This window comes from Leptonotus elevatus, chromosome 6 (assembly GCF_054856555.1).
Source record: "Leptonotus elevatus isolate MCC_2025b chromosome 6, RoL_Lele_1.0, whole genome shotgun sequence".
Classification (NCBI taxonomy): Eukaryota; Metazoa; Chordata; class Actinopteri; order Syngnathiformes; family Syngnathidae; genus Leptonotus; species Leptonotus elevatus.
Genome location: NC_141244.1, coordinates 21,971,697 through 21,986,306, shown reverse-complemented (window position 1 = coordinate 21,986,306; position 14,610 = coordinate 21,971,697). Strand labels below are relative to the sequence as shown.

General features: G+C 40.1%; 1 protein-coding gene across 1 annotated transcript in view; it reads left to right on the top strand.

Moving 5' to 3' along the window:
* fhl3a (four and a half LIM domains 3a) overlaps nt 1–13,288 on the top strand; it is a 36,988-nt gene extending 23,700 nt beyond the window's left edge. The window contains exons 2-6 of the mRNA XM_086079038.1: nt 3,772–3,953; nt 5,553–5,727; nt 6,926–7,095; nt 8,369–8,555; nt 10,722–13,288. Coding sequence (XP_085935164.1) covers nt 3,798–3,953; nt 5,553–5,727; nt 6,926–7,095; nt 8,369–8,555; nt 10,722–10,873 — 840 coding nt within the window. The 5' untranslated portion in view covers nt 3,772–3,797 and the 3' untranslated portion in view covers nt 10,874–13,288. The remainder of the gene's footprint in view (nt 1–3,771; nt 3,954–5,552; nt 5,728–6,925; nt 7,096–8,368; nt 8,556–10,721) is intronic.
* Nucleotides 13,289–14,610: the final 1,322 nt, after the last annotated feature.

Below are 14,610 nucleotides of genomic sequence, written 5' to 3'. Positions count from 1 at the left end.
ATTTACTTAGTGCTGTTGAATGCTTTACTATTATTTTGTTATAAGAATGCAACCAGATTCAAACCGAAAAACGTATAAACGTATAAATACGTTTTTATACTTTGTCCTGCACTCCCAAAAACGTCTTTATATGTTTTTTATGTTAGATCGTACAGAAGGCTTTGATGCAGCTTCTGACCTGAAGAGGTCACTTGATCAGCAATGGTAGTTATTACAAAAAACGGCCAGCAGGTGCTGGCAGAGTATAAGAGATCAGCCAGGGCCATGTTGCAACAAGCTCTTTTACTCAGTGTTTTCAACAGATTTGTGGATAATGATGAAACTTAGCTATATTCTAATGCTAATCGCTGCAAATGGAAACAGATACAAATGTACTTTTTTCCTGATGAAAGAAGAGACTCTAATCTTTCTTTTGGTAGATTTCATGTTTTTATAGCAATAGAACACAATATTATGTGGGCCTTGCAAAATCAGTCAAAAACAGCCGGGAGCGAAGGGGGTTGCTTCAGTGAAAATGGCTGGGAATGAATGAGTTAATTGTTCTGTCGGGCACTATACGTTGCTAGCATAGATAGGCACACGAAGATACATTATTTGTAGTAAATGCTAATTTTCAGATCAATTGGGTGAAACCAGATATTGTCACATTGGATGGTAATCACTGGTCTAATCTGAGTCTGCCCTAAATCCGAATTGGACACGGAGTCCATCCTAAGATTTTAGAGACGGTGAATTTCCAGTTGATTATAATCACTTGCATGGCAAACAAGCAGACAGACTAATCAACATTGAACCACTTAAAGGAAAAGAAAAGTGTATCAACATCCAGCAGAGTCAATCACGCTGACCCATATACTGTAGCTGCGTTCAGTATTTGACTTTCCATCTCGGATGAACTCCCGCGGGAATTGCTGCAAAGAAAGGAATTTTTGGTTCTGAGCCTCGTTTTGTTGCTTGCAATGCTGCAATTTAACTCCGTACGTGGTCCTGCGTGGACTCCTCGGCTCAGATTTCCTCGGAAACCGGTCACGGCTCTGGTATTTAGCAACGTTCCTGACCCGCTTCTGAGGTTCTGAGTCACCGCTGGATGTGAAGGAAGATGGAGCTTTGCCGGGAAGTTTGCGCTATACAGCAGTAGCAGGAGATCCAAAAAGCCCTGTGAGGCCTGGAATCTGGCGTTCACCATGACCCAGATCCAGCGCCTGAAGGTCACCGCGCTGACGTCATTCTCTTTTTTTTTCGTGGAGGGAGCTTGTGGCATCAGGAGTTCATTTAACCCCCACATTGGCCACTCCAACCCAAAATGAAAACAAGTCCAAACAAGCCCTTTTCTTTGTCGGGCTTTGGGATCTCCACCTAAGACGTTCCCATCTGTTGCTCGAGCAAGTTGACGGATACTTAATCGGACGTGATTGTTAGTTATTCTTACTCAGAGCTGCGTCTCTCTGGGAAGACTACAAAAACAAGCCAAGGCTTTGTAGAAGCACTCTGGTGAGGAAATAAGCCAGCCTTGGGAGCGGCCTTGTTGGGCCTTTCCAGGTGCCGTACGTCGGCTGTCCTGTGTGGAAGTGGTCTTTACGCTGTAATGGGAATTCATACAAACGACTTCTTGACCTACTTCCTGTCCATGTGTACCATTTAAAAGTTGTTAAAATTTGGATTTCAACCACAAATGTTTCAGCAAAACTGTGATTTTTGTTTTCTTGGCTTTTTTGCGTATGTGTTTTTTTTTAAAGTGATATTTAGTGATTTACTGTCACGGGTATAAACCCTTCCGAATTACTTGGGCAAAGTTTTAAAGGAGACGCGGGTTTTTTAACAAATTAAAAACTAGAAATGTGCTTTTTTTTCTATTTAAAAACGGACATTTTTGCATCAAAATACTCCAAGGATGAAGAATTACAGCATACGTCACACAACCCACATACTGTATATACAAGGGTTTTCCCCAAGCCAGGCTTTTCTTATAGTCTAATAGTCACCACATGCCCCGTCGACGAGCAACGAATATGTCGACGAATAGGATTCGGCGCATGTCATTCCTTGTCCGCACCACCAACAATACATATTACACTTTCTCATGCCATAAAAGAGAAACGTGTCCAAACATTTGACTGGTGTATTATCAGAAGCCTTATTTGCTTAAAAAAAAAAAGACAGCTAGTTGCCAGTGAACCATTCCAGCTCACGCCTCCTTTCTGTTTTCATATCTGGCGAGCACATACCTGCTGCGTACCTGGCAGTGCTGGCAATGCAGAGGTCACGCAAATTCTTCAATTTCAACTCGATATTGTGCTGATCTGATCTTGACGTGGCTGTTAGGAGGGTCGATGACAGCGCGGCTGGAATTCTCTGACAGATGGAGTGTCAAATGTGCATAAATTGATTGTTAAAGCAAACCTATTCCAAGACGAGCACCTTGACTAACGTGGCACAGGCCGAGCACGGATGCTTTTTAGACATGATGTATTTGCTGATAGATCCATTGGCGGTAGTGAAATACAGAACGGTCTGTTCAGTCATGTTGGCCGTCATGTAGGGAGCCAAATTACATACAATATAACAAGAGTCAAGCCAAGGAAAACATGCCTACTATAGTGGAACCACCAAGGTCAAACACAATCTATTCCTCTGATTTGTATGTATTTTCCCATAGGAAACAGCCGAAATAAAAATAATCAGGTTTTGTCTTAAGTGCTATAAAAAGTTTACCACAATAAGACTTAAAAACAAGAAAATCCACGGGCACTGTGGCAAAATGACAATGAATGTGAGTCATGTCTCAAGCAGAAGTGCCAATTAGTACCCACATTCTTTACAAAACAGAAACGGGTAACGCTCGTAGTACTGATTCAACTCCTTTACAAAGCCCTTAAAAATAGAGATCATACCATTAACACCATTCATATAAAATGTATACGATCATGAATCCATGTTACATAAATTGCTGCATTCAGTAGTTACATCATTTAGCAAAAACGTCCTTCAAATGAGGCTCATCGTGTTAGCCTAAATAACTGAAGCAAAAACAAACTTCCACATTTAATTTGACTGTGCATGAGGTGCATTCAAGAGCTAACAACATGTAGGACATCCAAACACAGAAGAAATAACAATTCAAGACCACTTTGCCACCTGATGTTAGATTCAAGCACTAAAATCGGAGTCGTATACACTCGGATCTGCAGTATAAATCCAGCCTGACACTACTTGTCTTACCCAGAAGTGAGATCATCTTTTGCTGAACGCTCCCAGCCCCCGACTGCCTTTCAAACCAAGCGGTGGTTCTCATCGGCGGTGCGGTGGGAACGCCGGAGGGTCGGCATCACTTATCGCCGGGCTTCCCTCCAGTGGTGCCGTCATGTTTAGGCAACCCGATACTGTTGTCGCCGTCGGCGCCCTTTTAAGCCATTGTTCCGCTTGGTCGTCCTGCGCCAAGTCAACGGCCCGTTGTGTTGTTAGACATAACACATGCTGCTGCTGTGTTACATGCTGACAGGACGGACTTGGCGGTGGTCCATGCTGCTGGAGTCCGCCACCAGTGTGTCAGATTGACATGAAATATGGCGCGTGGATTCGTCATTACAGGACACATACAAATCTCTAAGAACCTATGCTGTGAAACGTAGTTAGTCGGTTATTTTGGACATTTCTGATTCGAGTGGTCATACCTGGCAACTTTGAGTATTAAAGGCCTTTGTCTTTTTCTGCCCTTTCTCTTTATTATGCCATGACCTCATGTGTTGTCATTTCCTCTCTCCTCTTTTTCAGGCTGACAAACCCGACTAACCACCGCGATGGCCGACCGCTTTGACTGCGACAACTGCAAGGAGTCCCTGTACGGCCGCAAGTACATCCAGTCGGATGACAGCCCTTACTGCATCCCGTGCTACGACAGCCTCTTCTCCAACACGTGCGACGAGTGCAAGGAGCTGATCGGCCATGACGCCCGGGTGAGTGCGGCCCTTCCCGACGGGATCAGACTTGATTTGTTTTGAGTTTGTAAAAACAACAGTTGGACATGCATGGCATGGTGCCTGAATGCTTCACTGGCATCTGTGTAGCATTTTTGTTTCTGTACGCTAGTATGAAGCATATGTACACTATGATGTCATGCTCTCGGCACTGTTAACTCATTGCATACCATGTCTTGACTTGACTGATTTTTACTTTTGAACCTATCATCAGCTTTTCCCTTTTTTGTGCTCTTTCTATAGTGCCAATGAATTCCAATGCTAATGAACTAACACGTTCGAGCCTTCCCCGAAAAGAACTACAAAAGTTGTTGCAATATGTAAAGGTTAAATTAGTATTACTATTTCAATAGAAAAAAAATCGATTTGGCTTTTTTTAAATACAGTGTGTAATTCTATTTGTTTCAGGAATAGTTTGACAGTAAACTTTGATTAGAAGTGACATAAAGCAGACTTTTTTAATTTGTTAACTTATTTGCCAAACTTAGCAGTGATTCTTTCACATAGCTTTTAAGGTAGCCTGCACACCACACTTTGAGAATCACTGAAAGAAGTAATTGTAAAATTGGGCTCTGATTTACTGTATTCATATTCAGTTTTTTTCAGTATACACAGAACGGAACATATTAGGTATGAGGGCCTCTTGTAATAAAACACAGTGCAGCTAAGCCTATAGCTAGCAGGCATTATGGCTAGCAGTATGCTTTTGGCATTAGGTCAAACTTATCAGTGGTGTTTCCTACAAAAAAAAAAAAACTTTAATGTTTCTTCGTTTGAATGTTTTATAATCTGTTCACACAAAAAAAAAAATCATTCGAATTTTGTTTTCTTACCATGTCAAATATGAGCCCAACCATGACCTTAAAACCAAGGTATTTAAAAATTGTTTTGACTTTTACCATACCTGCCCAATCTGTGTAATTCCTGCTAAACGCAAGTAGCTAGTGCACCTCGCTAGAACTCGTTTCAGCCAGCATCGGCAGACTTGTTTAAAGTAGTGAAAAAAATCTTATTGTGACCAAATACTTTCGACCATCGTGGCTCGATATTTGGATCATCCAAGTTTTTCCTGCTAGCCGCTAACTGACTGGCTACCCATATTCCATAGTGTTGATTTCATTTCAGATCCCCCCCAATCAAGTACAAACATATTCTGACCTTATTTGGAGACATGCTTATGAACACGTATTCACACCCATTTTAAATACAGGAAGCGCGTGGCAAATACTGAGCGCTATCGAGTTCTCTTGCTTTGAACCTTGGCAAGTTATAAACAGCAGCAGGAAACATTAAATTGTACAATAAGGCTCCACGGCTATAATTGGGAGCAGCTCATAGTGACCGCACAATGGATATGACCGTAATATGTGGCGATAGATCTAATCTAGCCAATAGTGACCCTTGCTCTTATTGCAGAAAAGGAGTCCATGACCATTTCTAAGAGGTTTACAATTGTCATTATTTATTCATTTTTAATCCCTATTTAAGTCATTCATTCATCCATTTTTAAACGCCGCTTATCCTCATTGGTTTCGTGGGTGAGCTGGACCTGATCTTGTTTCCATGTCACCCCGCCAGGAGCTCTTCTACGAGGACCGGCACTACCACGAGCACTGCTTCCGCTGTTTCCGCTGCGACCGCTCGCTGGCGGACGAGCCCTTCACCAACCAAGAGGACGCGCTGCTCTGCAACGACTGCTACTGCAACGAGTTCTCCTCCAAGTGCGTAGCCTGCGACAAGATCGTCATGCCAGGTGAGCAAAGTTTGGTTATTTGCCCAATGGGTGCTGTGGTTTGGTTCTAGCATGTAAAGTAGTAGACTGCTATGGACAAAATAGATCACTGATCAGTTCTAATGAAGGGCTTCTTGGACATTCACTTTTTCTTGGTTAAAAAAACCACAGTTGGTACCGTTATGTGTTCAAAATGGACGATAAACTCCCCACTATCAAGCAGTACATCATATCTCGCAGCCAATCGGAATAGAACGGGAACAGTAATAATGATGGGAAACTAGTGTTTGGTCAAATGATTTGTTTAACTGTATGTAATAGATATTTACTGAACTTTTATTATTATTTATTTATTTTTACAAAACATGAATTAACTGCTCCTTAATATAATCAATATACAGTGGACCCCCACTATTCATGGAGGTACGCACCGGGCTAGCCCACGAATAGCGGAAATTGCCGTATAATTGACACCCACATAATGCAATAAAAAAAAAAAAAAATAATATATATATATATATATATATATAAAACGATGACATGGGGGGGGGGGGGGGGGTAAATAATCCAATAACATACTATAAAAATAATTTGGGGAAAAAATACACAAATAGATGAATCTTTTGCAGAGGTCCACTGTATATACATTTCAATTAACTAAACTAAATTACTATTTTTTTAAATATTTTCATGATGTAAATGCTTATGAGACGGATTAAAGAACAGAGCTGTCCCTATAGGGCCCTCAGGCCATACTTTTCCCACCCCTGCATTATAAAGTGCACCTGTACCTTCTGTTGTGGTTGCCAAACGGACGAATGGTATGTTTTGTTATTTTCCAATAATGTAATGCTGTAATGCGTGAGTTTTCCACGACTGGAGAAGAAAGCCGGTCGGACCTCAAAACCGCAGCGTCATCGTAGGGCAAACCAGCAAGTAAAATAAAATAAATAAAAAAACAAGCGCCAAAGTGGGAGAAGATGGATTATTCAGTGACACAAACTATGGGGGGAAAAAATTGCATTAATCCATCCTGTACGGCCGGCCGCCAGTTTCCAACAGAGTGTGTGGGGCCTGTGGTGTTTTCGTTTCCAATAAATCAAAATGGCTTTTTCATGCATTTGTGCAGTTCTAGCACATTATTTAAAGCAATCCAGTAAAGTTGCCATCGCACCATAGTTGCAGTTTTACATTTTGCCTGTTTTCCGTTGTCCTACAGGTAGCAGAAAACTGGAGTATGCAGGTTCCACGTGGCACGAGGGCTGCTTCGTCTGCCACGCCTGCGAGCAGCCCATCGGCTCCAAATCGTTCATCCCCGAGAAGGACGAACACTACTGCGTGCCGTGTTACGAGGACAAGTTTGCGCCGCGCTGCACGCGCTGTAAAAAGGTTTGTGAATGCGTCACAGAAAGACCAAACCCTGAGTGGGTGGTGCTTGCCTTTTGGTTGGCTTAAAAGGCACTCGGACTCGGTCAGGGTTAGGAGTAATAGTGGTATTTAAACATTTGAAAGTAGGGATAGAGCGATTACCGCCCAGGCCGATTATCGGTGCCGATATTTGGCTTTTTTACAAATCTAAAGGCCGATAAAACTCTTTTGAAAGCTTTTACCCTGACAAATTTGCATGCATTTGTCGCTCAGGGAACTTTTCATTTAAATTTCTACTTTATAAAAAAAAAGGATGCTGACACTGGGAACTCCATACAGTTTGTATTAAATAAATAAATAATTATGTTTAAATTTTAAAAAACTTGTATTTACAGTAGAAAACTTTAAGGAACTATTTACTTGTTTAGGTCTTAATTTAGCTTAACTAGGGGTGTCAAAATGAGTGTGTTAATTTTGAGTTAATTTACTTGTAAAGCATGTACTGCAGGCACGTCCACGTCAAAATTTAGCAGTAATACATTTAATAATAATACATATATGTGTTGAGTCTGGGGTCAAGTTTGGATTTTACAAATGTAAAAATGTGCAGAATTTCACAAGATTAGATAGCTGATTAGATATAAAAAGAAAAATGCGCTGAGCTGTCACTTTCTTACAAATGCAATTATGCCATTTAGTGGCAGAAAAATGACCTACACAAATCAATATCACACTCGGGTTTTTTTTACAGTATAGTACATCTTTTGAATTGTAATCCAATTTTATGAATTATTATAAAATGACTATATCAATGACTAAAAGATGCAAGATTTCTATTAGTTTAACTTTTTTTTTCCACTTTTATGTTAACAAGACTAAGAAAACGTAAAAAAAAAAAATTGGGGGTGTACATTTTATTGTACATTTAGAACAGATATAAAATGTGTGATTAATGGTGAGTGAACTAGTGAAGACATGCGATTAATTACAATTAAAAAATGTAATCGCCTGACACTCTAAAGCTGATGACCCTGGAAATTCCCTACAATTTTTGTTATCATTTTTAAACAAAGCTGTCAATTCTTTTTATATCTAAAATTAAAAGAAAAACTAATTTTAAGGAATTTTGACTACTAATAATCTGTACCGATATCAACCTTGAAAAAACCCTATCACTTTTTAAAGTTTCTGTCTGTCTTATTATTTCTTCTGTCGACAACCTTGATAAATTGTGACGGTCTCTCGATTGAGTGGGTGTTTGGTTGACCTCAATCAAGTGTCCTCATCTTTTCAGACCCTGGCCAAAGGCGGTGTGACCTACCGGGACGAGCCGTGGCACAAGGAGTGTTTCGTGTGCAGCGGCTGTAAAACGCAGCTGGCCGGCCAGCACTTCACCTCGCGCGACGACAGCCCGTACTGCCTCAAGTGCTTCGGAAGCCTTTACGCCAAGAAGTGCGAGGCCTGCAGCAAACCCATCACAGGCAAGAGTCTTCTTGTTATGACCGCTTTGGTGGTCTAGAATGTTTGTGGACCGCTCCGATGTTTACAGCTGATATTTACAAACGCACAAGGTTCAGTTTAGTATTTGTTGCGTAATCATGCTACGCCACTCACGAGCAATCAAACAAATATTATATGTCACCACGTAGAACCTTGTCTTGCAAATGGGAATGTGTTAACTAACACATTGGTGGGAGTAGTTGCTGGTAATCACTCCATCCCATCATTATTATTCGCTATGAAACTGAAGGAGAGAGTCTTTAATGCCGCCATATCAAAACAGACAACAGTACACTGTAAAAAAAAGTTTTTTTCACTCAGAAATTTTAAGTAAATGTTACAAGGGATATTTTGAGTATATTTAAATTTTACCAATTTATTAAAAAAAGGAACTCATGGGTTGAGGAACAAACCCACAACCTTCAGGTTGGGAGACAGCCACTCTACCACCTGAGCCATGCCGCTCCTGTTGTGTGTTAGTATATTGATGATGTCAGGCGGAATCCTTGTACCTCCAAGATACCTGTTTTTGGTCTCATTTTGGACACATCAGCAATGCAGTATATTCTCAACTGGCAAACAACAAGAGTGGCATGGCTCAGGTGGTAGAGTAGCCGTCTACCAAGCTGAAAGTCATGAGGTTGTTCCTCAACGCTTGAGTAACTTTTTTTTTTTAACAAACTGGTCAAATATACTCAAAACTCCTTGCGAAATTTACTTAGAATTTCTGAGTGAAAACTTTACTAGGTTTTTTAAAGTAAATATTACTCTTTTTTTTTTTTACAGTGTACAATACGATGATGTTTTTCTCACCCTTAGCAGTTAATCTTATCAACTGTAGGTGGGGCCTAAGTGCAATTAAAGGCTGATTTAAGACCAACAAGTAAACCTCAGACCTTCATGACAGGAGCTTCTCCCTTGGGATTTATATGCGGATCCCTCATGGGATCGTCCTCCAGAAATAAACGTGTTGCTCCGAACGACCGGAGGTTCCCTGATGGCTTTTCCCACTCGTGTCAAGTCGAGAGTGCGGCGAGCTGCTGTGGAATCTTTCACAAAGAGTTGGACCTCATTTTCCACACTGCGGAAGTGATTACGTGATGTTTCAAATTGAATTTAATGTGAGTCACACTCATTTTGGTGGGATGCTCGGAAAACAGATGAAAAGGGAAAATGTGACTAAGAGGTATGCACATCATCCCTTTGAGGTATCTTCCAAGTATTTTATTGATTGTTAATTTTAACTACTAGCACGCTAACTAGCCACTGATTGACTAAATGCAATGCGCTTCTTCAAATTGTTGTCATCTGCCAGGTGGACTTTTATTACCTGCTAATGTTAGCCACTAGTAGGTGAAGTACACTGTGTAACTGCGACTGGTACCACAATTTCAAGGCAGAGGAAAGTGTCCTCTTTTTTGGGGGGAAATGGGAATATGCTCACCCTAATCAACTTTAACATTAACACCAAGCCTCTAGTCGTCGCCTGGCTAACTGCTACGCACGTCGTCACTTGTTACGTTCCTATCATCGGCAGACCATTTGATTGACTGCTAACATCATCGCTTGTTTTCATTGTGTGTTTTATCAACTGCTAATAATAGCCGCTTGCTCACTAACTTAACCGACTGGCTATCTGCTTTGCATGTTGACACTTGTTATCAACAGTTGAGTGTTTTATCTGCTTCTAACTTTAGCTGCTAGCTTGCTAACTTATCGCCGGCTGGCTAACAGCTTTGCAAGTCGTCACTTGTCATCATTGGCCTGAATGTTTTATCGACTGCTAACATTATCTGCTATCCTCCATCTTGTTAATGAGTGTCTATCGACTACTCTCGTTAGCTTCTAGCGACTAGCTCATTAACAAGCCTCCAACTGGCTAACGGGCTGTGTCTGTCATCACTTTTTATCATTAGGCTAAGTGTTTTGTCGACCACTAATGTTAGCCTCTAGCTTGCTAACTATCCACCAAGAGGCACTTGTTATTATCAGTCCATTGTTTCATCAACTGCTAATGTTAGCGCTTCCCAAATTCGCACTCTCCCTTCAACATTCTGACAGTTGGCTCACCACCGTTCAACTTCACACTCTAAAATTCTGGGGAAAAAAGTCACGTTAAGTCAGATGTTCTGTCCCTCTTTTTCCAGGTTTTGGCGGAGGCAAGTACATCTCGTTCGAGGAGCGCCAGTGGCACCAGCCGTGCTTTACGTGCACGCAGTGCTCCGTGTCGCTAGTGGGCGCCGGCTTCTTCCCCGACGGCGAGCGCATCCTGTGCCGTGACTGCCACAACGGCCTATAAAGACCCACACACTCCAACTCTGAATTCCACTCGACTCATGCATCACCAAAGTCTTTATACCCAGCAAAGGTAATACAGGGAAATTAAGGCAGTTTTCCCAAAGTGGATCGCCAACAAACTACTTTATACAGTGAAGTGCCTTAACACCATGTTATGTAACACTGTAGTATATGGTATTTTAAAAAATTATTGAAGGGACACAAGAGTGCAGTTTATAGTCCTAATCACAATTTGATGTCAATCAGTCAAATGAGTACAGCGGGCTAATTTTTTCCAGCTTTTCATGGAGGGATAATGAGTGAATTTTAGGGGGTTGTGTCTGAGACCCATTGAATACATACAGTACATTATCACAAAGGCACTTGCAAAAATTGGTAAGTTTTCGGGCAGGTTAATAAGACACCCCCCCCCCCCTTCCCCCAAGAAAATACGATTCAGGAGGAACAATAAACCCTATTTAATGATGTCACTGCATTTCAAATGTCATTTTTCTTCCTCACGCAATAATTCATATATATTTTTTTGTATTGGATTTATATAGCGCTTTTCTAGACACTCAAAGACGCTTTACAATGGATTGGATACATTATTCATGCACTCACACATTCACACGGTGGTGGCGGTAAGCTACTTAAGTAGCCACAGCTGCCCTGGGGCAGGCTGACGGAAGCGTGGCTGCCAGTGTGCGCCTACGGTCCCTCCGACCACCACACAAACATTCGCACCACCAGTGTGAGAAGCACTGGAGGCAATGTGTGTGAAGTGCCTTGCCCAAGGACACAACGACACATGACTTGGGGAGAGCGGGGATCGAACAGCCAACCTTCTCGTTACTGAACGACCGTCTCTACATCTTGAGCCACGTCCGCTACAATGCATCTTGACCAGGTCACTGTATATAATGATACAAAATTTTATACTCGACTTGTCCCAAAAAAATAAAAAACTTTTTTATTGTCATGAAAAATTAAGGTTAAGTTTGCACTTTTTGGACAAGACCGTCTCATGCTACCATGTTGCGTGCACATAAATAAAATAAAAAAACACACACAATACAAAAACATGGCACAAAACCACTTTTTTATCTGATTGCTGAACCTTTTTGCTTATTGTTTTTTATTCTTACATTTTCTGTTCATTGTATTATATTTTTATTATTATTATTTTGTAATCAAGTTTGTCCTGTAATACCACTTTGTCCCTCTTAAGATGCTAGTGATTCAGAAGAATTCAAAGGAGGTAAACAGTTCCTCAATGCTTTCTGCATTTGGGACCAAATCTTTTTCAAATCAGAAAAAAAAAGAAAAACGGATTGTTCTAATAATGATGCATCATGTGTCAGTTTTGGTTAGCCAGCATTCCAAGTCTGAATCACACACACAATGATTCGATATTCTGGCACTTTGTTGCCCCCAATTGGTTTGGAGCATTTCCCTATTTTTTTTCCTTCACATTGTGCCTTTTTTAAGCATCTGGAAATTATAGTCCAAAAGATGTTGCGTTACTTTTATATAATGTCGCAGTATGCATGTCTTACTTTTCAGTATTTCTCGTTTGTTGAATTTGTCTGGTTGTCACTGTATCTACGAATTTTGTGCCCCCCCCCCCCCTCCCTAACAAGAAATACACTTATAAAGTTTGACTAACAATTCACTATTTGGTAAGGTTTCTAGAGGATTTTTTCTTTCTTTTTTTTTTTTAAGGATTTTTTGTTTAGGTTGAATATTTGTCCCAAACCCATCACCCCCCATTTTGTTGTTGTTGCTTTTCTTATTTTAAAATACCTATTTGTTTTTCTTTTTCTTTTAAATTTTAGTTTGTATCAGTTTATTTATTTTACAAGTTGTAGTTCTATATTTGTTTCATTTCTCTTTTCTCATTTTACTTGTTTATGTTTAACTTGCTATTTTAGTTTTTGTAGAGGGGGAAAATAAGGTAATATATAATATAGAATGTCTCATAATTAAGCAACATCCTATGAGCGTTAGAGGCTAACTTGGGGCTCACTATTTGGTAAGAATTAGATCCTTACATCAAGTGTTTGCAAACAATAACCACTTATAAAAACATTCATATGAGTGCAAAATAACAGCTCACGCTAGATAAAAAAATTAAACACAAAATTTGGAGATTCTTGTTGTGTCTATTAAATCTCTTTCTGTTTTTTCCTTTCTTTATCTTATTCTATGTGACAAAGTATAAAAAAATATATATGTACTGTATATATATATATATATATATTTCATTATTTCAGCTTTGATGCTGGTGAGTCAGAGTTGGCAAATATGCATTTGTTTGTTTGTTTTTTAAGCTGGGGGGGAATAAGCCATTGTTTAGTATAAATCCCGATGTCAATGGACAGGACTCAATCTTGCAATGGTGGCGATGGAGGATTTGTGTGTTCGTATGTGTGTGGAAAATAAACGAAATGATATGGATTATATTGCGTACTGTCTTGAAATAGCGCTTTATGAGGTAATTGCAAGAATTGTGGTGACTTTGGTAGAACCCTTTCAACACATTTGTGTGCTATCGCTTAACTACAGCGACAACATGCTTTTAAGTGGATTGAAATCTATAATACAGGGCAATATTTATGCTGAGTCGACTGTTTCACAACCTCGATGGAGTACACAAGGAATAACAGATGCACACTCCCTGCTGCCGTTCGAAATTTTTTCACCAAAAAAGGAAATGGAAAACTTGCAGCGGCTCGGGTGGAGGAAGAGGTGGAGGGGGTGCTAGAAGTGTGGGAGTGAGGAAGAGAGGGAGGATGTTCACATCTGGACTCGACACTTTCAGCAGGGGGTCATCATTTTTTTTCTTTTTTCTTTTTTTTTCTTTTTTATTTAGGTGGGATTTCTTGGCAGTTAGGAGACGAAACCAGAGGAGGAAGGGTCAGTGAGAAAACCCGGCCTTGCATTATGCATGCTAACATATGTTAGCGACCTCATGAAAATAACATGTAACTTACTATAACGTTCTAAGCATCATTTAACGGGACTTTGCAACTTCATTGTCACGGCGAATCTAAATGATCAACTGTGACTTCCCTAGTTGGAATTTGCCCAAGTGTAAGCTCTAAAGTTGGCCTGTAATGCCTGCTATGGTACAAACCAAAGTGGCCAACATTTTGGACATGGGTCTTTGAGACGTTTTGATGGCTCCTGTGAGACATATTTGTGTTGATGGGAGAAACGAGAGCGAAGGGCTATTTTCCCCCCCAAACTTTTTGATATACTTGAAATGATTGAGAAGCATCCACCAAAATGGCTACTTTGAACAAAAATGGCCGAATTAAAGTTCAAGTCTGGGTTTTTGAAGGGTAAAATCAAAAATTAATATAATATGTTCCGTGCGCCTCCACTCGTCTAAACACAATATTCTGATTATTATTGTGTTTGAGGAATATGAATTAATCAGCAAAATCCACCTGTTTTTATCGGTCTCAGGGCTGCTATTTTGGTGTCACTGAAAATGACATCATAGCGACTTTACAGTGATCCCAGATAGCAAAATACAGTGATTCAATGTTGAATTTTGGTGAATTTTTTTATTTTTGTTTGATGTTGATAAATTTGTTTATTCAATATTTAATTACAGTTACCATTTCAACATTTGAATTTTTTTTTGTTGAATTAACATTTTATACATGTTGGGTTTTCAATGTTGAAATATCAACAATAAATAGACATGGTTTCAATGCTTTCTCGATGTCAATGCCGTGCACCTGTGCC